Raw genomic sequence first — 24,070 nt, forward strand, 5'->3', positions numbered from 1 at the left:
ATCCTGCCTTCACTCAATAGTCATGTGCAATTTCCAGCACGGAGTGAGCAGAAGCAACAAGGTTAATTTTCTCCTTCATTGGGATCTGCACATAAAGGCCAATTGCAGCCCTGCAAGTGCTACGTGACTCGATGGAGAGGGGATTGAATCCGAGACCTTTCTGGCCTGTACCGTTTAACACAGGCACAACTGCTGCCCAGCACAGTTGTGAAGGCCCTGAACATTTGCTGCTAGCATCAAGAGGGGCAGCCACACTGGCACAGTTGGCTTTTAAAGGACATTTCTGTGTTAGTACAGCACTGTTGTACTGTTTCCCCTGCTCGCTTGCTACTTTCATATTAACTCAAATGCACTTGTGCTATTGCCTTTCCTGCTCCCAGTTCGGATAGCTTCCCCTAGCCCCCCCACCTTTCCTATCAATTCTAGCAGTCTTTCCACTGCTTCTGCGGCATAGAGTACATGCATTTCCTCCACCATTCTGCTGTAGGTGACCAGGTGTCAGCTCTATAAATAATGTTGCTCTGTCTGCTGGCAGAAATGGAGCACTGCTGCAAGACAACAGATTAAACCTAACCCAGTGACAGCAAACGGCCTCAAAACAAATTTTCAACCTTTGGCCCTGCCGACAGGCTCAGCAGCACATACCTGAGACAGAGCCATACACAACAACCGGCCGGAACTCGAGCGCCATCCCGCTCTGATACAAGGATGAAGTTGTGGATTTTGACCCCAACATTAGCCAGAAAAGTGGTCGTACCACAGAGGTGTCATTCAGTGTAAGGTTGTAGCCCAGATTCCATTCTTTGTTGTTCCATAATCTTCGATGAAGCATCATCTACAACAGTATCATTATGGGATAAGCAGACTCTCAAGATTACACAATCATGGGGTGGAGAAAGAGACAGATAAAGATCTCATTGATTAACCACTTAAAACAAGTACTTTCCATTGGAAATTTCAATACAATTGACGGTCCGGCTTCATGATCAAGGGGAAAAAGGTCCGTGGGAGATAGCCATGCAAATAAACAACATGAAAAAAATTCAGGTTACCTTGTCTTACAAATGTAACTTTCATGGAATGAGATCTGTACATCCCATGATAGATATTTTTCATTGATCACCAATTTGTAACTTAAGTGGCATGTACAAAATGTTTGACAATGAACTTATAGCAGCTCTAATTGTGAAAAGCTGTGGACTCCGAGGTTTACAGTGCAGAAGAATGCCATCTGGGCTATCATGCTTGATTCAGCACTTTGCTAAAGCACTCCAAAACTGATCCCACTGCCTGGCTTGCTCCCCAAAGCATTGTATCTTCCTCTGCTTCAAATATTTATACAATTTTTCCAGCAGCAACGTAGTCCATGGTCTAAACCATCTGCGCAGAGAAATTTCTCCGGACTTCTCTCCTCACCTGTTTGAAGAGAATTTTAATTTGATGACCTCTCATCACTGGCTTCCCAACCAAAGGAAAATTTCATTCCCTGTCAAAACCCTTCATCATTTTAAAAACTTCTATTAAATCTCCTCCTAGACTTCTTTGCTCCAGCAGAAATACTCCCATTATATCAAGTCTCTCCCTTATAACTTCCCATCCTTGGCAATATTGTGGTGAATTGATGCTGGCTTTAATGTCCTTTGCATAATGTTGTGGACAAAACTATAAACAATACTGTAACTGTGGCTTTAACAATGTTTTTTTTAGAAATTTCTCATTAATTCTTTACTCTTGTACTCTCTGCCCCCATTTGTAAAATCCAAAATGCAGTTGGTCTTTTATATGGTTCTATCCATCAACACTGGCACTTTCAGGAATTGTGTATTTAAACCTCTAGGTCTCTCTGATAATCCACATTCTTCAGTTTATTTCTCCCGAGTGTGTATTCTCATTCTTTGTTTTACCTCCAATGCATTGCCTCACACTTATCCACATTAAATTGCATCTGCCATTTGTCTGCCCAGTCCGTTTTGATGTTTCACTGACATCTTTAATCAATCCAACAGTGACCCCCGGGCCACACATCTTCTACATGTACCCAAATGGTTTCCTAACTGTCAACCAACTTACTAACCATTCTGTTACATTTTTTCTTCGACTAGATGCCTGCATTTTACCGACAGGCCTCATGTGACATACCTTATCAAATGCCTTCTGAAAATTCACATACACGAAATCTGCTACAGTCTATTTATCGATCCAAAAAACTATTAAATTTGTCAAATACAACTTGCCTTTATCAAATCTGTGCTGGCTGCCCTTCCTTAACCTATGCAATTCTAAATACTCAAATTTTTTCTCAAATTATGAACTCTGACTTTAGAGTAACCTTCTATAATTATCAAATTTATCCTTCTGTCCTTTTTTGAACAAAGTGGCTACTCTCCAGTTCCAGGATACAATTTGCATACTTAGAGTATTGAAGAATTGTGGTCAGACCCTTCGCTGTCTCCTTTCCGATTTCTTTCAACAGTCCTGGGTGCAGGTCACCAGGGCCTCGTTCTGCTCATTTCCCTTTTTAGTGCCTGTTGCCTTTCCACAGTTATCTCCAACAGTCACTCCATATCCTTCTCTTGTACACATACATTCTCACTTTCACCAGCATTTATAATGTTTGTTGAATACTATTTAATATTGCCACTACTCCTTTATCCTCTACAATGAGATTCTCTCTCTCCATCATCCCTGAGCAGACCTACCCTCCAACTATTTTTATTTTTAATGTGCTAATAAAAGCCCTTATTACTTTTTATATTATCTGCTAGTCTTTTTTACATTTTCCCTTTTAGTCCTTCTAATCTTTCTTCACTACTCTAGTGTACTTTCCATATTCTTTTGCTTTTAAGTTTTAGTTTATTTTTAATTTCACTGTATAATCAGTATAATCATAAAACTCAATTCTCAACTAAGCCTTCTACTTTTTTTTCCAACAGCCGAGCCTGTGTCCGGACGAGGGAGCGATTCTGCCGGCCGACCCTCGAGCCCGGTGAGGAGATGTTCAGTTGGTGGTGGGGTGGTACTTCGAAAAAAATCAAAAATTAAAGAATTGCATTAGACATCATTTCTTTATTGAATACCGAACTTCCCGTTCTAAGCAAGCCTATTGTGCATGCGCAGACCAGGGTGTGGTCTATACTAGGGCGTCAACCTTGGGGAGAGAGAGAGAGAGGAAAGAAGGTGTGAGTGCTGTCTTTCCTCCTGCTGTTTTGAGCTTCTTGCAAAGCTACAATTAAATTATGGGGGCAGTATTAACAATGCCATACCCTGTGCAAGCCTTCTGCATGATGGTGCTGCGGAGGAGAAGATTGATTAGGCAGCATCACCTGAGGAACCTCAGAGCACGTGGGATGATGGGCAGGAGGCCTTACCCACGTCGGGTATATCGAGACAGGCATTCATACCTGCACCTGAATGATGCAGACTGTGTGAGAAGGCTGCTTTTCTGCAAAGAAGTTGTAACCGAGATCTGAGAGTTCGTAAAAGCAGACCTGCATCCTAGAAGTGTCAGGAGGACTGCTTTGTCAGTTGAAGTAAAGGTTACACACAGATGCACTTTCTTTTTATGCATCGGGATCATTCCAGGCCACAACTGGGGATGTGTGCACCATTTCTCAACATGCAACATGCTGCACTATATGCCTGGAGGAATGACTACATAATGTTCCCAATGACCACCCAGGCAACGTGTGAGAGGGCTGTGAGCTTCTCCAGGTTTGCTGGCTGCCCAAAGGTACAGGGCTGCATTGATTGTACCCACATTGCCTTGTGAGCACCTTTGGAGGATTCTGAGATGTACAGGAACAGAAAAGGCTTCCACTCCATGAATGTGCAGCTCATGTGTGACGACATGCATTGCATCATGTTAGTTGATGCGAGATACCCTGGAAGCACTCATGATGCTAGAGCGTTATATCTGCCGTGTTTCAGCAGCAGCCAGAAAGGCAGAGCTGGCTACTGGGAGACAAAGGGTACGGCCTCGCCACCTGGCTCATGACGCCTCTATGCGTAACCCGGACAGAAGCTGAGCGGGAATACAACATGTCACACATTGTGACGTACAGCATAATAGAGAGGACCACTGGCATCTTGAAGCAGCGTTTCCGGTGTCTGGACCATTCCGGAGGTTAATTGCAATACTCCCCTGAGATTGTCGGTCAGTTCACTGTTGTTTGCTGTATGCTGCATAACTTAGCCATCATGAGGCAGCAGCAGCTGGTAGTAGAAGACTCACCTGAGGTGAGAGTAACTGATGATGAGGAGGAAGATGCAGATGACGAGGAGGAGGAAACCATGCAACTACCTGAACCCGGAGCACGACGGCGGAGGAGGGAAGGCAGTCATACCCCTTTAACAATTGCTCGAGGCTTGCGCCAGCAGCTCATCTGTAAATGCTTTGCTGACTGAAGGCTCAGCGGCAACTATTCCAAATGGACCATGTTTACTGTTTGGAACTGTTCCGTAATGTTTTGTGTTGTGTTAATGGAACAAATAATGGAAATGATTCTTCTTTAGTTCAAAATGTTGTGTTAATAATGGAACAAATAATGTAAATGATTCATTTATAATTTAAAATAGATTTTATCCAAAAGTTTAACACTTATTTGTACTTAACTTTAATAAAAATATTCTTGTATCAAACTTTAAAGTTTTCAGTTAAGATCACTTACAAACTTTAAGATCACTTACAAACTTTTAAACTTGTAAATTTACATCACTTACAATAAACTTTTAATTTGAGAACAGTTACAACAGTAACAACAATAACAACAACAGCAAAGAAAGGCTCACCCATCTCTTCTCCACCTTATTCTAAGACTGCCCACTGCGCTTGGTCTTGGTGACTTCACCCCTGCCCGCAGGCAGTGGCGTAGCATTTCTTGGATTGGTGCCAAGGTTATTCTTTAGAGCATCTCGGGTAATGCGCACTTTTTGATGGGGGGGCATGGGCAGGCGGTAATGTGGAAGGCCTGCTTTGGACCTCTTCAGAGGCTGGTCTGGGGATTGGAGTGGGAGTGGCAGTTGATTCAGTCAATGGCCGTGGGGTTTGGGCGTGAGCAGCTACCTCCGACATTCCCGCCCTCATGTGCCTCAACAGCGTATCAACTACCTGCGACATTCCCTCCCTCATGTTCACCGACAGTGTCTCAACCACCTGCAACATTCGCTCCCTCATGTTCACCGACAGTGTCTCAACTATCTGCAACATTCGCTCCTTCATGTGCCCAGTGTTCACATTTCTCGCGAGTTTTGTGGTTACTTCTCCCGACAGTCCCAATACCTCATCACCCACCCCACTGATGGTGTCTAGGAGTGATTGCGTAAGGTCAATGCTCTCCGCACTCACTGCCATCATCTGAACCACCTCTGTTAGATTCTGCAACTCAGAATGTGGAATTTGCAGAACTCTCTCTCTCTCTCGAGTGTGGGCCCAGCTTGTGCAGTGGTGGTTGCTTTTCTCCAGGCAGGACCCATCAAAGCAGCAACCTTCCCTTCCAAGGGTGTCAGTGGGTGCAGATTTTCCGGGCCTCCACCTGTTCAAGTTCTTTCCTTTTTGTTGTGTGCCACCTTCCTCTGCAAAGATGAAAATATAACTTTTTAAGAGAGAGTGTCTTTCTGCTGGGTGGGACATACAGATGGTCACATTTACAATTGCAATTCCAGTGAATCCATGAAAATATTACTTACACTAACTAATTGACCACGGTCCTGCCACTTCTTTTTGCTCTGGCCTCCAGACCTCGGGGTAGTCACCATTGCACAGTAATCTTCTGCAAGTTGGTTCCAGCGTTTCTTCATTTCTTTTGGTGAAACTTTTATGTGACTTCTGCTGGTGTCCAGCTCGTGCCATCTGGCCTCAATTACAGTATATTGCCTCCACTTCTTCTTGTGAGAAATTCTTGGTCTTTGAGCCGTGTTGCATCTTGTATTGCAGCTCTGACTTTTCCCACTGAGAATTAAAGTTCTCACACAGTTCTCACACACAACTGGCTCTTTAAAAATGGCCGAATGCAGATTGTGAGGTGTTATTTTTCTTTTTGCGCATGCGCAGAAGGGAAGCCATCCTTTTTTCAGCGCATACATTAGGGTCCACCCCCGAAGCTAAAGGACAAGCTGCGAGGCACCAATTTCAAAAAAAAGTTAGAACGGGGAAACTTGCAAGTTATTTTTTTGGATTAATCGGGACCAAAAAAAAAAACAGGTGTAACTCTTGAAATACGCCAAAAAATAGCACTGGGGAAAATTGAGTCCTTTATTTTATCTGTTAAATTTTTGAAATCTTGTTAAACTGGCAAGTGCTGGTTTCAGCAGCTTACTGATTTCAACAACATGAGGGAACTGAATGATAATTAACTAGCATCATTAACATGGGGTGCGTCTACTAAATATAAATTCAGTTCTTTAATTTCTTCAGCCTAACTTTTCCAAGATATTTTGCCTGGTGATGTAATTGGCACTCAATGTTTAAACAAAGAATTTAAAACCAAAACCAAAAGCAAGCTCTAAATTGATTCAATTCACTTTAACTAACTGATGTTTAGACATGGGTCCTGATCCACAGCGAGACTTCCTCTTTACAGGGTGTTTCAATGATACAAGAGGTTTTTAGTGAGCTACGAATACTGAATTATCAGGTCATTCATTAAAAACAGGTAATAACGAAAAAAATTGCTTTAAGCTGGAAAAGCTTCTCACCTCCACCTGCCCATCAGCTTGGCTGGAAATGCCATGTGCTCTCTCCGATAATATGACGAGCCTTGTGCCACTTTCCTCAATATAAGCAGTCCTTACCAGAGGGTAGTAGTTCTGAAAAGCACAAGGAGAAACGTCCCAATAATATTTTCATCCTGACCGCGATGCTCCAGAGAAAGCAGCTGATATTTATATTAAAAATCTAGCATAGTTTATTAAAGAATGAACAGGGGCGATTTCCCCCGGATACTTTAGGCATTAAAGAGCCGCGGAGGTGGCCAAGATGAGGTCTTAAGCTGAAACGTCAATTTAGCTCGCATTTAGCGCAAGACTCCATCTTGGTAAAGGAGTTGAAGCCTGTGCTAGGAACGCCCGCCTGGAGGATCGCTAAGGGGCTGATTGCCACTCAAATTGCCTGCTGGCTCTCATTAAAGAAGCTGCACAGCATTTTGGTGGCTATAACTTGAACTAACGCCCTTTCCCAACAGCAGCCGGCTGATTGGGTGTTAACTAGTCATTGCAGAGGATTTCAAGTGCTACATAGGTACTGTATCACCTTTTACTGTTCACTTCCTGCTGGAGGTTTGAAGTGGGCTTTATCAACACATCGGGAGACTTTCTGGGACACTTTGCCAAGGCTTCAACATTCGAGCAACATTTATTCTGAAAATTCTCTCAGGACTTCACCTGAAAAGAGTAAATGCTATGCTACAATACAGCCACAATTTTGGCTACCTGGGCGGGTTCGGTGCAGGCAGTGGCCATATTTGGGTTGCAACCCCGTTGCCTGTAAACCACCTGACAATGATTTCAATTTGGCCGCCCACTGCAGCTGGTCGGATCAGATCTTCAATGACAGAATCGTCTGGGGGAAAAGGCACGTGGATTTCCGACCTGCTGTCAAAAATAACAACTTTCCCACCCAACCCGCCACCGATCGCGCCCGCTACCACCCTGGAAAATTCCAGCCCACATTATTGTTTCACCTTATCAGGAGACACCAGGAGAAAGGGAGTGCTTGGTCATCAGCATCCGGCTAGAGATCCCCCTTGGTCTGCAGGAGGAATTGTGGGAGGAGGATACGAGGTCAGGCAGAGCAGCACCAGCTGCTGCAGGAGAGAAGGACAGGAGGGAGGGGTAGACTCCTTCCCGCTCCCCCCACTTGCGGGTACAGGACATCCCTCCTCCTCTGCACCTCATCCACCAGGACCTCCAGTGCAGCATCCGAGAACCTGTGTGCCCTCTCACTCGGTTTCCGAGCCATCCTGAAATGTGCCGCTGTGCGTCAGCTAACTCACTCCACACCATCAGTGGAAGTGAGTGCATGAGCCCATATATACTGCTCCTCAAAAATTGCGTCTAAACAGTGGTCGAGTGCTAAACCTGCAGGTATCTGCTTTAGTACCTCCAGGCAGGATCAAATTATGGTAATCAGCAATTTGGACCAAAATTGCATGCTAAAACAAGACTTTCAAATAGTCTTGTTAGCACCGCTCCCATTTACCGCCTGTTTTCACCCTTTCACCAAAAATAACCCCCAACATCTCTTATAATTTTAAAATTGTTCACCTCTAAAGAACTTGGTTTTTCAAAATGCACATAAATACTATTTACATGTAAAAATAACGCACGTCAGATCAACAAAGTACAATGCAACTTGGAATAATAATCCCAAACGCACGTCAGATCGCCATATGGCAACATCCAGGGCAGCAGGGTGTAACAGTTCCCAAGTTACGTTTTACTGGGGCCATTTGGATCCACACTATGGCAACACAGAATCCAATCTGCAGCACTGCAAAGCCAAAGAATTATTTGACTCAGTCGCACATTGTGAAGTTAAGCATGGCTGAATATGTATTTCTGCTTCAGGGAAAACAGAAATGCTGGAAATATACAGCAGGTCAGTCAGCTTCCAAAATAGAGGTTAACTTTCTAGATGGGGACGTTCGGTAGAAACTCATCAGTTCTGATGTAGAGCCTCACTTCAACCTATCTCATTCTTTGTGGAGATTCTGTTTGAGTTACTGGGTCTTTGAAGCACTGTTGGTTTTGATTTCATATAGTTTCGGTACTTTTTAAAAAATCATTGGGCCCGAATTTGATCACCGAGTTTTCTTGGAGGTCTTCCCAGTTTTTCGGCGCTCTCCCCTCCGTGTGAGATTGGTGAGGCCCTCACGCCGGCGGTTTGAAAGGACCGCTGGGGAGCATCCGCTGGCGTGCAACGCCGAAAGAAAGTCCTCCCGCCCGTTCCCACCCGAGATTCATCCGAGCGGTCCTCCACTCCTGCAGGAGACAGACTGCCGCGTGGAAGCAGGCCTTACTTGGACGGTAGGTATGAAGACCTGCAAGAAAAGGTTCGTGAGATGTTTTTCTTTAATTCTTTTGCAGCGATTTTGTTCGAAGGGGTCCTCTGAAGTTTTTGTCATTTTTTAAAAATTTGTTGAACATTCATTTTTTTATGTTCCCCCACTCCCTGGGCCCGACTCCAGCCTCGGCGTTACTTTGTCGAGGATTGCATTTGCCGCCCAGAATCCGACTTACCGCCCGCTGCCACCCAGAATCGGCGTGTAACGCCCATTTTTTCTGCCAGGCGTTTTTTCCCCCCCCATTTTTTCCCCAAAATTCCGCCCAAAGTAACGTCAGGATTTTAGCGGTCTTTTCGACGGTAAATGGGCGGAACTTGGCTTTGATCAAATTCGGGCCCATTGTGTTTCTGCAATTGATCGATGAATATATTAACTTGACGGGCAGGAAAAGACCAGCTAGTCCACCAAGCCTCCCGCACACAATGAGAACTGGAGCAATGGTGGCTCCTCCCACACCCCCATCCCACCTCTCCGTCTTTTCCCACCAACCACACCTCCCCCAACCCGCTCCAAGCCAAGTAATCTCCTGAGAGACACAAAAAAAATTCCCAGATAAAAACCCAGGGCCAATAGGAAAAAAAATACTCTGGAAAGTTCCTCTCCAACCCCCTCGATCAGAACGCGTCAAGGAGATAACTCACAATGTTTTTTTGAGAGCAGAATTACAAAGTGCTGTGGGCAGATGGCTTTCCATGCAGGTATTCGAAAGCTAGTTCCTTGCCCATTATAGAAATGTATTCGAATCTTTAAATGCTGTTGGAAATCCTGCCGTATTGAGATCCCAGTGTGTGTCTATAGTTTTTGCTGAGATTTAATAAGATTAACAGCTTCACGCCAACACCATAAACTCTCAAAATTAAATGATAAGCAAACTGGTCCTTGAAGGTTGCTACTTCTTGCGACTAAAGTGCACCATTGTACAAAGAAAGCTACACACAGGGCAAAGTGGGGGATTCAAGTCAGAAAAGAAGTGTTACAGCATTGTTAGAATATTGGCCCACTGCCTCATAATAGCCAGATCATGAACTGAATCCAAGAATAGGTGTTAACGGTTGCCAGGCAATTGAAAGATCAACTGTCATCAATTTCAACAAATGTAACACAGTCTACAGCACAAAATGCAATCAAATGTAGTGCCATCAACACCAAGAAAGCTGGTGTTTGCATGTGAAGAAAGGCAAATGTCACATAGAATAGCAGTGGTGCATTATGAGCATTTCAGTATAGAATATAAACAGTGATACTTGGGAACAACCACAAGGAGGAAAAAAACATTTGCAGGGCTACGGGGAAAGAGCGGGGAAGTGGGACTCGCTGAAGTGCTCTTGCAGAGAGCTGGCACGAGCTCGATGGGCCGAATGGCCTGTAACCATTCTACAATGGAACCTACACCTATCTGACCTATCCACATTCAAAGCTGAAAATAATTTCCTCTTCAATACCTTCCCAAAGATCATCATCATCATCATAGGCAGTCCCTCGGAATCGAGGAAGACTTGCTTCCACTCTAAAAATGAGTCCTTGGGTGACTGAACAGTCCAATACGAGGACCACAGTCCCTGTCACAGGTGGGGCAGACAGTCATTGAGGGAAAGGGTGGGAGGGACAGATTTGCCGCACGCTCTTTCCGTTGCCTGCGCTTGTTTTCTACATGCTCTCGGCGATGAGACTCGAGGTGCTCAGTGCCCTCCCGGTTGTACTTCCTCCACTTAGGGTGTTCTTTGGCCAGGAACTCCCAGGTGTCAGTGGGAATGTTGCACTTTATCAGGGAGGCTTTGAGGGTGTCCCAAAGAAACAATGAACTAAATCACCAAAGGGCTTCTGTTATCATTTTCTAAAAATTGTAAGAATTCATACTCCCCTCCCCCCGACCCCCACCCCAAGTACAAGTGCAACATAACAGAGTGTACCTACTCGAGCAAGAGTATTGTTGGTGTGGGACTTGTACAGTCTCTTCATCATCTGGTAACCGTTATTGTCGGTGTAAATGGTCCTGTCAGTTTTCAGATTTGTAGTCATCCTTAAGATCGCTTCCCTGTTAAGGTCCAGTGGTCCAACAGTATACTCCTGCTCAATTCTATTGCATATCATTGATCCATCATACCCATTAGGTACATTATAGATCCTTGTGAATATTGCATATTGGTAATCATTTGCAACGGCAGAAATATTGCTGTTTAAAAAGAAAAATCACTGGTGGTTAATAGTACACGTGTTGCATTCTGAGCAGATTTTCATTTGACTGCCAACCTAAACAAACTGACCGCTGCTGCAAAATGGGAATTTAAAAATATAGAAAAGCCCATCAACAGCTGTACTAATGAAAAAAGACACGACATTGCAAGGAATTTTTATCAGACCTAAAGAAAGAAAGACAAACTTGGATTTATGTAGCGCCATTCACGACCACCGGACGTCTCATAGGGCCCAAGTTTCCACACGCGCCTAGAACGGTGCAGTCCCGACCTGGACGCCCGTTTTTCGCGCCACAAAGTGCGCCTAAAAAAATCCTCGGTATTCTCCACCTATCTGCAGGTCCTCTGGCCCTCGGCGCAGTCAGCACGAGCTGTGGGGGGGCGGAGCCAGGTCCCTGCGCTGAAAACAGTGCCGGGACCTCTGCACATGTGCGCTACAGTGAGCGCGCAAGTGCAGTAGCTCCAGGCGCCGAACTGTGTGGGAGGGGCCCGAAGCACGCAGCCCCTAGCCCTGGCCCAATGGCCTCACTGGGGCTGCGTGAATAAGGCTCCTCCCACGGCCAGCGCCTGCTCCCCCCCCCCCCCGCGACCAGACCCGACACCCGCTCCCCGCCCCCCCACCCCCCCGCCTCCGGACCAGACCCGACACCCGCTCCCCCCCCGCTCTCCGACTGACCCGACCCGACCCGCGCTCCTGTTCCCGCTCCGCCCCCACCCCCCCCCCCGCGCTCCTGTTCCCGCTCCCCCGACTGGACCCGACCCGCGCTCCTGTTCCCGCTCCCCTCCCCCCCGACTGGACCCGACCCGCGCTCCTGTTCCCGCTCCCTGCCCCCCCGACTGGACCCGACCCGCGCTCCTGTTCCCTCTCCCCGCCCCCCCGACTGGACCCGACCCGCGCTCCTGTTCCCTCTCCCCGCCCCCCCGACTGGACCCGACCCGCGCTCCTATTCCCGCTCCCCGCCCCCCCGACTGGACCCGACCCGCTCTCCTGTTCCCGCTCCCCGACTGGACCCAACCCGACCCGCGCTCCCGCCCCTCTCTCTCTCTCTCCCCCTCTCCCTCTCCCTCTCCCTCTCCCTCTCCCTCTCCCTCTCCCTCTCCCTCTCCCAACGCCACCTACCTGTAAATCTGGTGCTGGGGACGGGCCCTGCCCGAAGTCTAGGGCCGGCCCGTTCAGCCTTCGGTCCCGAAAGGCCTGCCTGAAGCACTTTCACACAGGTAGGAAGAGCGTTTATTTAATCTTTTCTTTGCTTATAAATGTTTATTCAGGTTGGATTTATTTGTATAATATTTGTATAAGTATAAATAAGGATTTATTATAGAATTTAATCACTTCCCCCCGCCCCCCCCCCCCCACCTCGTTCTGGGCGCCTAATTTGTAACCTGCGTCTGATTTTTTAATGTGTAGAACAGCTTTTTTCAGTTCTACAAAAATCTTCACTTGCTCCATTCTACTTTAGTTTGGAGTACGTTTTCACTGTGGAAACTTTCAAATCAGGCGTCAGTGGCCGGACACGCCCCCTTTTGAAGAAAAAATTCTGTTCCAAAGTATAACTGTTCTACCTGACTAGAACTGCTGAAAAAAAATGTGGAGAATTGCGATTTCTAAGATAGTCCGTTCTCCACCAGTTGCTCCTAAAAATCAGGCGCAAATCATATGGAAACTTGGGCCCATAACAACATAAGAAATAGGAGCAGGAGTCGGCCAAATGGCCCCTCGAGCCTGCTCCACCATTTAATAAGATCATAGCTGAACCGATCATGGACTCAGGTCCACTTCCCTGCCCGCTCCCCATAACCCCTTATTCCCTTATCAGTTAAGAAACTGTTTATCTCGGTTTTAAATTTATTCAATGACCCAGCTTCCACAGCTCTCTGAGGCACCGAATTCCACAGATTTACAACCCTCAGGAGAAGAAATTCCTCCTCATCTCAGTTCTAAATGGGCGGCCCCTTATTCTAAGATTATGTCCCCTAGTTCTAATCTCTCCTATCAGTAGAAAAATCCTCTCTGCATCCGCCTTGTCAAGCCCCCTCAGAGTCGCAAAGCGCTTTACAGCCAATGAAGTACATTTGGAGTGTAGTCACTGTTGTAATGCAGGAAATGCGACAGTCAATTTGCACACAATACTCTCCCACAAACAGCAATGTGATAATGAAAAGCAAGAGTTTTTTTTTAAATTATGAAATTGGTGTCAGGGATGAGATTGTGGAATAGGGGCAAGTAATAATACCAAACAATCATGAAATATTAATGAATATTAAGCTATCCTGTTCTTGGAGTTGTGGCTTGATCTTTTATCGATTAATAAAAATAAATGATTCCTCACTTCATTTTGTAAGCTATATTTGCTTCTCCACTTTTGTGACCCTATGCTATGCCCTATTCTCCAACTGCGGTAGCAAGACTGTGTCTTGGTCCTTAATGACAGACAATAAAAGCTGATTGCAAGAAAGTATGCAGGAGTTATACTCCATCTGATTTTTCATCTCTTTCTCGAAGATGGACCTTCCTGGCATCTTCTAGATTAGGAACTCACTGTGGGAGGCTTGCAGGGAGATACTTTATCTTACCATCCAAGGGCACTGAAACATAGAAAATAAGTGAAGGAGTAGGCCATTCGGCCCTTCGAGCCTGCACCACTTTCAATAAAGATCATGGCTGATCATTCACCTCAGTACCCCTTTCCTGCTTTCTCTCAATACCCCTTGATCCCTTTAGCCGTAAGGGCCATATCTAACTCCCTCTTGAATATATCTAACAAACTGGCATCAACAACTTTCTGTGGTAGAGAATTCCACAGGTTCACAATTCGCTGAGTGAAGAAGTTTCTTCTCATCTCGGTCCTAAATGGCTTACCCCTTATCCTGTGATCCCTGGTTCTGGACTTCCCCAACATCGGGAACATTCTTCCTGCATTTAACCTGTCCAGTCCCATCAGAATTTGATATGTCTCTATGAGATCCCCTCTCATTCTTCTAAACTCCAGTGAATACAGGCCCACAGAGCATCAACGTGTGGGTCAATAGCCCAGCTCACATAAAGTAAACACTTCCATTGCGATTTTGGCTTAAGTGTCAGCCTTAGTTCAGGGATAACATTTTCGCCTTGGAGTCAGAATGTTCCGAGTTTTAGAAGAACATAAGAAATAGGAACAGGAGTAGGCCATATGGCCCCTCGAGCCTGCTCCGCCATTCAATAAGATCATGGTTGATCTGATCATGGGCTCAGTTCCACTTCCCTGCCCACTTCCCATAACCCTTTACTCCCTTAGCGCTCAAAAATCCGTCTATCTCTGCCTTAAATATATTCAATGACCCAGCCTCCACAGGTCTCTGGGGCAGAGAATTCCACAGATTTACAACCCTCTGAGAGAAGAAATTCCTCCTCATCTCAGTTTTAAATGGGCAGCCCCTTATTCTAAGAATATGTCCCCTAGTTTTAGTTTGCCCTATGATTGGAAATATCCTCTCTGCATCCACCTTGTCGAGCCCCCTCATTATCTTATGTTTCAGTAAGATAATCTCTCATTCTTCTGAACTCCAATATGTATAGGCCCAACCTACTCAAACTATTCTCAGAAGTCAACCCCCACATCTCCGCAATCAACCTAGTGAACCTTCTCTGAACAGCCTCCAATCCAAGTATATCCTTCCTCAAAATTGTACGCAGTACTGCAGGTATAGCCTCACCAATAACCTGTAGAGTTGTAGCAGGACTTCTCTGCTTTTATACTCTATCCCCCTTGTAATAAAGGCCAACATTCCATTTGTCTTCCTGATTACTTGCTGTACCTGCATACTAACTTCTTGTGTTTCATGCACAAGGACCCCCAGGTCCCTCTGTACTGCAGCACTTTGCAATTTTTCTCCATTTAAATTATAATTTGCTTTTCTATTTTTTCTGCCAAAGTGGATAACCTCACATTTTCCCACATTATACTCCATGTCAATTTTTTCCCCACTCACTTAGCCTGTCTATATCCCTTTGCAGATTTTTCCCACAATTTGAGTTTATAATCCCATTCCAGAATCCAAGTGAGCACTTCAGTGCAATACTGAGAGAATGTTGTATTATTGGAAATGCTCTCATTTGGATGAGACTTTAAACTGAGGCCTATCTGCCTGCTCGGATGGGTGTAAAAGATCCTGTGGCACTATCTGAAGAGGAACAGGAGAGTTCTTCTGGTGTCCTAGTCAACACTTATCCCTCCAACAAACAACATTAAAAACAAATTATTTGCTTACAAAGGCAAGTTTGTTCTTCCTTTCTTTTTTACTTTCTCATGCAACATCACCCCAATTTTATTGGGAAATCAGTACATAAGGTGCTTAACATGTTACTTTTGATGTACACTACCTGTAGAAGTACTGCCTGATTTCAGTTACTAGTTTTCCCGTTACTATTTCCATACCAATAGATTTTGACACAAGCATCGCTGAGCCATTTGGTGTGAATATGTAATTATCGGAGATTGGGCCCCGTCCAATGTCCCCATTAGCGTGGTACTCCAAGAAATCCTGCTTTATCTCGACAGTCTTCTGGGAGGATCTGCCAGTTACAACAGAGAGAAACTATCATTATGACAATTGGGTGATTGAATACAACAAGGATTTCCCAATTCCGAATAGTTCCTTTCTCAGGAAGGTTTCCAATCATGCATTTCACAAGAGCAAGGCACAAAGTGACAAAATTGACCCTTAACATGAATTAAGGATATATTTGAATGTGTTTATGTGAGGTTTCTCCACTGAGAAATGAACTACATGCAAACCAGTTTCAGTATAATGAGAAAGGCACACTTTTACTGTTCATTTCTCCTAAGTAGCTTATTTTCCACAAAATGCGATTTGTTTATCTTGAAAATTCACTTTAAAGACATAAATTAGTAAAGAAAAAGCATGCACAAATATATTACTGTGACTAAGATTGTTTCTGCATTGGGCTGGTTAAGATAAGGGGTAGCTGAACCATATAGACTAGGAATACACTATGCTTAATATTTGATCTTGTAATATATTTGCTTCATGGGTTCTTTGCTTAAGAATTCATAGCAACACATTGCTATTAAGAACTAGTTGGCTTATTAACTAAGGTTCAACAATCACTCTACACATTGCCAGTTCATCCACTAGGCTTGCAACTGCATCGTGGATGATCTCGACCCAAATGACAGGGGCTTTATTGAGTCTTGTGAACATCACGTGACTGGCTAAGCCACTCACAATACAACAGCTCTACAAACCTGTGAGCACACTCGCAGGTGCATATATTACAGATCTGTGCTGAATTCGCTGATCTCAGCCAGGCCAGCAGTAAAGGGCACTGAATTTGTGGAGGATGGTCACTTGAGTAAGATTCTGGCGGACACCTGCCACAGTAAGGGTCCACACTGCCATAAAAGGAAGGCACAGAGAAAACTGACAAAGAAAAGTAACGGAAAAAAGTTTTATAACTGGCCTATGAGTCACAATTTTTGTTGAGAACTCTATTGCTTTGGAAAATGTGTCACAGAAGTTATTTCCTACACAGAATATAAACTACCAATTGTACAACAGCTCTACCTCAACACAAGCCAGATTTACAAGTTCCAAGAAAAATCAATATTAACTGTCTTTACTAACCCATTTTAAAAGAATCTAAAAGAACACTTTAAAAAAATCCATTATCACTTACCAAATCAGATTCTGAATTGTGTTGCTATTCTAAAGCTTACTGGAGTTTAAATGAAACAAGCTGGGGGGGGGTTAAGCTTGATTTGTATAGGAGCCATTTACCATGATTCTCACCTGTCAGTGATGCTGTGCAGCAAGTTAGTGTCCTCATTCAGCATCAATACATAACAGTCATTCATTAATGGAAGCAGTCTATGCCCTCGATTTTTCGTTTTGCTCACTAGCTTTCTGTCGAACATAATCACTCTCCCTCTATACGAGGGTTGATTTTTGAGCAGTGGCCATTTGGTTCCTTGGTGCAAGTTGGTTGTTTTGATTTTATAAGGTACCTACGGTAGCTGAGTGCATTTAGCCTTACAAGAACATACAGGTCAAAAGTGCTGTTAGAATCCACAGATTTCTGGATCTACAACAGAAAATGGTATTGCTTTAATATTATTGCATGTACACTGAACAAAAGAATATTTATTTTAATTACAGCTGAACTAGAAAATTACTCACTGATTCACCGCAAGGGATTATTATTTTTACTGGAACTTAAAAAATATATTTACCTGCCAAGAAGCTTGTAATAATGTATCTCCCATATTCGGGCTGCCTGACCTTAGCAGCTCTGGTGCACAATGGGTCAGCACACAGCTGCTCTCAGGCGAGCTCCATATTCCCTATACCCAGCTCTCAGGACTATCAGGTAGGATTTTTGTTTCTGATTTTTCCTTTCCACACACTCAGCTTGGCTCAGAGGCATACAATGACCTCGAAGTTGGACGGTGATCAGTTTTGGGTGCGGAGGGCAGGGGCTCATTTGCGCGGCTGACTGGTGAGGCCCGAGACCCTTCAGATATTGGGCTTTGGGTCACATTTCAAAGCACGAAGAGCCCACTGGTGATGAGCACTCCAAGCTTGGGCATCTGTTAGCATCATGCGCTCCCCTTGGGCGAGTTATTGGGGATATGGGCCTAGGAGCATGGGCCAAGGATCGCGGGGGTCAGCATTGTGGACCACAGGGGTCGTAGAGGCTGATCAGGTTTTCTAACATGGGGCTGGGAGGAGCACTCCTTCTCCTCCTGGCTCAACATTCAGGTAAGTTACTTTCCTTTTCTGTTGCAGACGATCCCTAGGGCTGCTTTCTCCCCCACCCAGAGTATAGCTGGCTGCGTCAGGACAAGCCAATTTTACAGAAGCGGGCCTCAAACAGGTGTTCAACCTCTTATTTGCATATGCAAAGGGCCCAACGCCTACTTCCGGTGTGGGTAACGATCGCCTCTTTTTGTCCTTACCCAATATGGCGGGGATGCACTCCAGACCGAAATGTGTTCATGCATCCTGCCCCACCGTATTGGGGCCTTAGCAGTCCAAACAGTGCCCGAAAATGTATAGACCAATTTCTAGGCCATTGAGTCCACTTACAGAAAGTTATCATGCAGAAACTAGTATGTTATTGACCAGATTGTAAGCTAGTTGACTGAATTAAGCAAAGGGATGGAATAGTGTGGCTTAGCCAACATTTAGTTTACATAATAACGTTGATAAGACATATCTTGGAACCAGTTGCTAAACAGTGTTTGTGGGAGACATTAGTTGCTCTAGTTTTCTGGATGTTAGATCTTTTTAATTTCATAAATACACCACAGGAATAATCCAAGGGAATGGGAACAGTGCACCATTTCCCAACCATTTAAATCAGCAAATTAGCATGCCCCGGACTTGAGAACTTGATAATGATTACAGAATGTAAGGCACTATTAATATCCACCAGGATGGATGGCAGAGCTGGGACTCAGAAACAGATACTAAAGATACAAGTCTTTTTTTAAGTCCTAAAAGCCAAGCGAACCAATAACCTGCACCAATATTTTCATTGTTTTTAGAAAACAACCAAATCCTGCTGGATTATTATTCCATCTTGACTATTATTCCATTCAACATTGTTACTTTCTTATTGGCTTGAGTTCTAAGACAGCAAGCCAATCAATTTCAGCTCTCAACCTCTTCATTGTTCATGGGTTTGTATGTAACCTTTAGGGCTGCTGATGCAAGGTCATGCGGCTGTTTGTCGGCCGGCACAAACACGATGGGCCGAAATGGCCTCCTTCTGCGCTGTAAATTTCTATGTTTCTGTGTTTCATGATATACTTTATATACCCTGGGCTGGAATTTGATCAGCATTTCCTTTCGGTTTCTCGGCAGTATTCCTATTTTTTGGTTGAAAACCACCCAGTGAAAATTTCGTCAAAGTGTTCCGCCGGCGGTTTTGAAATACCGCTGGGGAGCGGACCGCCGATGTGCAACACTGGAAAAATGACCACTGCCCGAGTTTGATGGTAGTGGTGATCCGTAGTTGCTGAAATAAACACCGCCCAGGAGCAGCGCCGGTCGATATGAAACCCTGCAAAAAAAAGGTAAGTGAAAGGATTTTTTTACATTCTTTTGCAACGATTCACTGGAAAAGGGTCCTGTGAATGTTTTTCGATTCTTGTTTTTTTGAAAAATATTTTGTGTGTTTACCCCCCCTCCCTAGGCCCAACTCGTAGTCTCAGACGAAATTTTGACTAAGTACCGCTCAATTTGACCAGGATCGCGTTTTCCGCCGAGAATCCGCGTGGAAGGTCAATTTTTCCCGCTGGGCGGAATCTTTTCCATTTTTTTGATCAATTTTCCACCGGCCTTAATTGAATAATCTTAGTGGTTTTTTGGGCAGCAATCCGATAGTGGCGGTGTATGATCAAATTCTAGCCCCTTAAAAAAAATGTGATCAGATCCCAAGAACGGTGTTATAATGAAGATAAAATAAAGGATCAAAGAATGAACTTGTATTTACATGGCACCTTTCATATCCACATGACATCCCAAAGCACCTTAATGCCAATTAATTACTTTTGAAGTGCAGTTATTGTTTTGTAGACAAACACACAGCCAGTTTGCACACACAATGCCCCTATTAACAGCACTGAAATAAGTGACCAGTTTATCTGTTTTTGGCAGTGTTGGTTGAGGGCTAAACATTAGCCAGGACACTAGGAGAACTCCCCTATATACAAAAGTAAAATACTGCGGGTGCTAGAATCTGAAATTAAAACAGAAAATGCTGGAAATCTCAGCGGGTCAGGCAGCATCTGTGGAGAGAAAAACAGAGTTAACGTTTCGGGTCGATGACCCTTCGTCAGAACTGGCGAATGTTCGAAATGAACAGATTCTTAAGGAGCGCTGAAAGGGGGAGGGAAGGATTGTGATAAGGTGGAAGACAGGAGAGATTAGAGAGACAAAAGGGATGATGGGCCAATTTGAGATGATAATGGCAGAAGTTAGAAAAAGGTTAGTCTAGATAGGGTATGAATGGTGGAATAATTACTAGCTGCCATGGGAGACAGAGGAAAAAAAAAATATTAAATCGGGGGGTGAGGGGTTCAAAAACAGGGAGCCAAATATGGGGAGAGGTTATGGTCTGAAATTGTTGAACTCGATGTTGAGTCCAGTAGGTTGTAAAGTGCAGGTTGTAAACTCCCCTGCTCTTCTTCAAATACTGCTCTGGAATCTTTTACATCGAATTAAGCACGCCTCAGTTTAACATCACATTCAAAGGATGGTACCTCCGATAATGCACTGCTCTCTCAGCCTAGAATATGTGCTCAAGCCTTGGAGAGGGGCGTGAACCACACAATCTTCTGACTCAGCGGTGAAAGTGCCATCACTGAGTCAAGGCTGATGCAGGAAATTTTTGTTGCATGACATGAATGCTAAACAAAGAAGGTGCTCTCTAGGATCATAAAGAGGGGGAAATGTAGTCTATGACGCAATACTTTTTAAACACAATTTCTAGTGCAGAATTTTTACACTGTAAAAATGTGAACCAATTTTATCACAGACTTTGCATAATTAAAACATTACCTGTTGGATAAATTTGTCTATATTCTCAATAAATCTCAAGTCAGATACCTGTGATGGTACAGTGTTTCCGGCATCGTCATACACACTGACTACTGAATAAGCAACAGAGATGTTAATAACAGTCGTGATGTTCCATCCAAGAGGGTTGTACACAGTGATCTGCAAAGAATTATCCTCTTTCAAAGAGGAAAAAATAGAAACAGTCTAACATTCGTGGCAAGTGTGAATGTACATATTTACACATGCTGTTCTGTATTGACTAAATGCGATATAATTATCAACAATTAATTACACAAATTTACAAAATGATCAAAAGAAACTCAAGTGAAAATTATAAAGTTATCTTGTTCACAATAGGTTCATTTTCCAAAGAAAAGCATGGAATCAGTCACCCAAAAATGATGAGAAGGTACAGTGCACTGAAAGTGTCACTCGAAACCTATTTGAGTAAAAATTTACAAAATGTTTTTGCTAAGCTTTCAAATATCTACTCTAAAAATAAAATTGAACAGTATGTTTTGCTGACATGAGAGATAAATAAACAATGCCTCATCAATTCATGACTGTACTAATCATTTAAATCAAGTCACATGGCTAAGGAGGGCAATGAAAGATTTCCATAGGCTAGTTTAAAGAAAAATAGAAAATTCTACTAAACAAGCAACGTCAATGTCCTGGGAGAAAAAAAGACAGGGTAACGTTTTGGGCACAGCACCCCTTCTTCAGAGGTTTGAAGAGTCCTGCTCGAAACATCAACCTAAATGTTATTTTTAGGTTGACGGACCTGTTGTATGCTTCCAAACCTTTTCTGTTTTGTTTCCAGCATTTGTAGTTCTTATATTTTTATTTCCATATACTAGTTTTATTGCTCTCAGATAGCTGTCATTCATTGTGATGGGTCACAACGTGCACTGAAGCTGTGCAATAGCTCTCTTGAAACAGGATTTCAAATCCTGGAAGTACTGTCCCCTATATTTTTTCAGGATAAAAACATCAGGACGTTATTTTAATGGCTATTACAGTGCATTTAAAATATTTCCTTTTAGTTTAAGTTTGTGTTTGTACATGCATCCATAAATTATTCTTCAGTACTTACTCAATTCAATTCTTTTTTCACCAAATTGGCTCCTTTCAATCCCAAACTGTTGAGTCCCTTTAGTTTTTTTAAAAATTCAGTCAACAAGACAATAGGTTTCAAGTTGCAGACTTCCCCACAGCTATTTTATTAGCCAAAGAGTTGGTTTATTTTTAAAGGGTGGACTGATTTGACCAGGATTCAGATTAATTTTGTAGTACAGGTTGAGCGTCCAAAATCCAGAGTTCCAAAATTCGGAATGTTCCGGTACCTGGACACCGGGCCGGTCCATGGTGGGGTCATCTGGAAAATGTTCCGAAATCCGGACTCCTCTCCCCCCCGTCTCGGCAGCCCGACTTCGCCCGCCCCGACCTCGACCCTGTTCTCGGCGGCCCGACCTCCGGCCCGACTTTGCCCGCCGTGACTTCGCCCGCCCCGGCCCTTGGCGGCCCGACCTCGCTCCGGCCCTCGGAGGCCTGACTTCGCCCGCCGTGACTTCGCCGATCCGGCCCTCGGAGGCCTGACTTCGCCCCCACACCCTCCCCCCCCAGCCCTCGGCGGCCCGAGCTCGCTCCGGCCCTCGGAGGCCTGACTTCGCCCCCATACCCTCCCCCCCCAGCCCTCGGCGGCCCGAGCTCGCTCTGGCCCTCGGAGGCCTGACTTCGCCCCCACACCCTCCCCCCCCAGCCCTCGGTGGCCCGAGCTCGCTCCGGCCCTGGCTCCCCCTTTCTCCCCCCCGGCCCCAGCTACCCCCCTTACCTCGGCTGCCAGACCCCACCTACCTCGACCCAGGCAAAGCCGTTCCAAAATCCGGAAATATCCGGAATCCGGAACAGCCTCGGTCTCGAGGTTTCTGTATTTCGGACGCTCAACCTGTATTGCATCAAGTTTCAGACATAAATAGGCACCCAATTGAAACTTTCGCGAATGTACCATGGTATCTTAAAATCTTACCTACAATTGCTCTCAAGCTTCTTGTTGTCAAGCAACTATTTTTTAAAAAGTGATAACCTATATTTAGATGTAGATTTGCTAGCACATGTCTCTTATGTAAATTCTATTCACTAGTCATTTACCAGGCCACTTAAATATCAGGGTTACGTTTTAACACAGAATATCATATACTGTCCTGACAAAGCCACTGCTCCACTCTCTAGCTCACCTCTTATCACAGCTCCTACCTATGCTGCTACTATTCCAAGGGATCAAATTGTGCTTCACTTTATAGTCGGGAACCTGATCTTGTGATTTAAGAGTGCCAGTGAGTTGGGGGAGTGTCAACATGGACAATGCAAAAGGGAGAGTGGAGATGTTGAAGAGTCAATATAAACTGGGAATTGACGGAGGATAAATAAATCATTTTAAAACAATTTAACGTGCAATAAAACGATGCAACAGTCAGATTTAGTAAGAGAGAGACCCATTATGTATCTACTAAAGCCCAGGATCTCTCTACAAGTAAATCACTGCAACTTTTTGTCACAATCTTTCAATATTTTGCAACAGCCCTGCTCGTGACGAGGTCATAATAAAAGATTTTTAATTTATACTTACCTCACTGTGCCCATGAATTTGAATTTAAAAAAAATGACTTTTTATTGTCAACTTACTTGGTGTACCTGTTCCTGCATTCTGCCCAGTTAACACTAAACACTGCATGCAACATTGAAGACTACAACTTGTTTAAGAAACTATCTGTACCTGTACTTCTGGTGTCTTGACTGTCGGAGGGAAGAAGAAAATCAAAGTTATCCTTTCCAGTATTCAGGGTTTCTTGAAATATGGCAGACATTACTGATTTCACAGCCCACATCCCTCGTAAGAGGTGATTCATGTACATATCTCTCACTTTAGGAGACTCTGTCCCGGTTACAGCATCATGATGTTGTACCTAAAACGTAAATGTTGACATTTCCGTAAAGGTAAAACTGAAGTACAAAGTGTAAAGGCTTGTATTTGATTTTTATTTTAAAAGAATATGAATTGAAACGATCACAATTTTCTATTTCATGATATTGAATCACTCAGTGGCGTAAATGCGACCATTCAGCACTCCCAGTGCTGAGTATTGCATGACCTGCAGGATTCCCTGCCCATTGGATGGTAAATCTTTGCACTGAGAATTGGTACCATAACTCTCATACCCAAATTCCTGATATGCGCTCCACTCATGCAAA

At 44.2% G+C, this 24,070-nt stretch overlaps 1 protein-coding gene across 1 annotated transcript in view; it reads right to left on the reverse strand.

Annotated features, from left to right (window-relative positions):
• man2b2 (mannosidase, alpha, class 2B, member 2) overlaps nt 1-24,070 on the reverse strand; it is a 79,483-nt gene that overhangs the window by 23,091 nt on the left and 32,322 nt on the right. Inside the window, 8 exon segments of the mRNA XM_070872267.1 lie at nt 646-835; nt 6,694-6,804; nt 10,974-11,232; nt 15,615-15,806; nt 17,045-17,190; nt 17,193-17,336; nt 20,867-20,994; nt 23,595-23,784. Coding sequence (XP_070728368.1) covers nt 646-835; nt 6,694-6,804; nt 10,974-11,232; nt 15,615-15,806; nt 17,045-17,190; nt 17,193-17,336; nt 20,867-20,994; nt 23,595-23,784 — 1,360 coding nt within the window.

The sequence above is a fragment of the Pristiophorus japonicus genome, chromosome 2, assembly GCF_044704955.1.
Source record: "Pristiophorus japonicus isolate sPriJap1 chromosome 2, sPriJap1.hap1, whole genome shotgun sequence".
In the NCBI taxonomy this organism is placed as follows: domain Eukaryota; kingdom Metazoa; phylum Chordata; class Chondrichthyes; family Pristiophoridae; genus Pristiophorus; species Pristiophorus japonicus.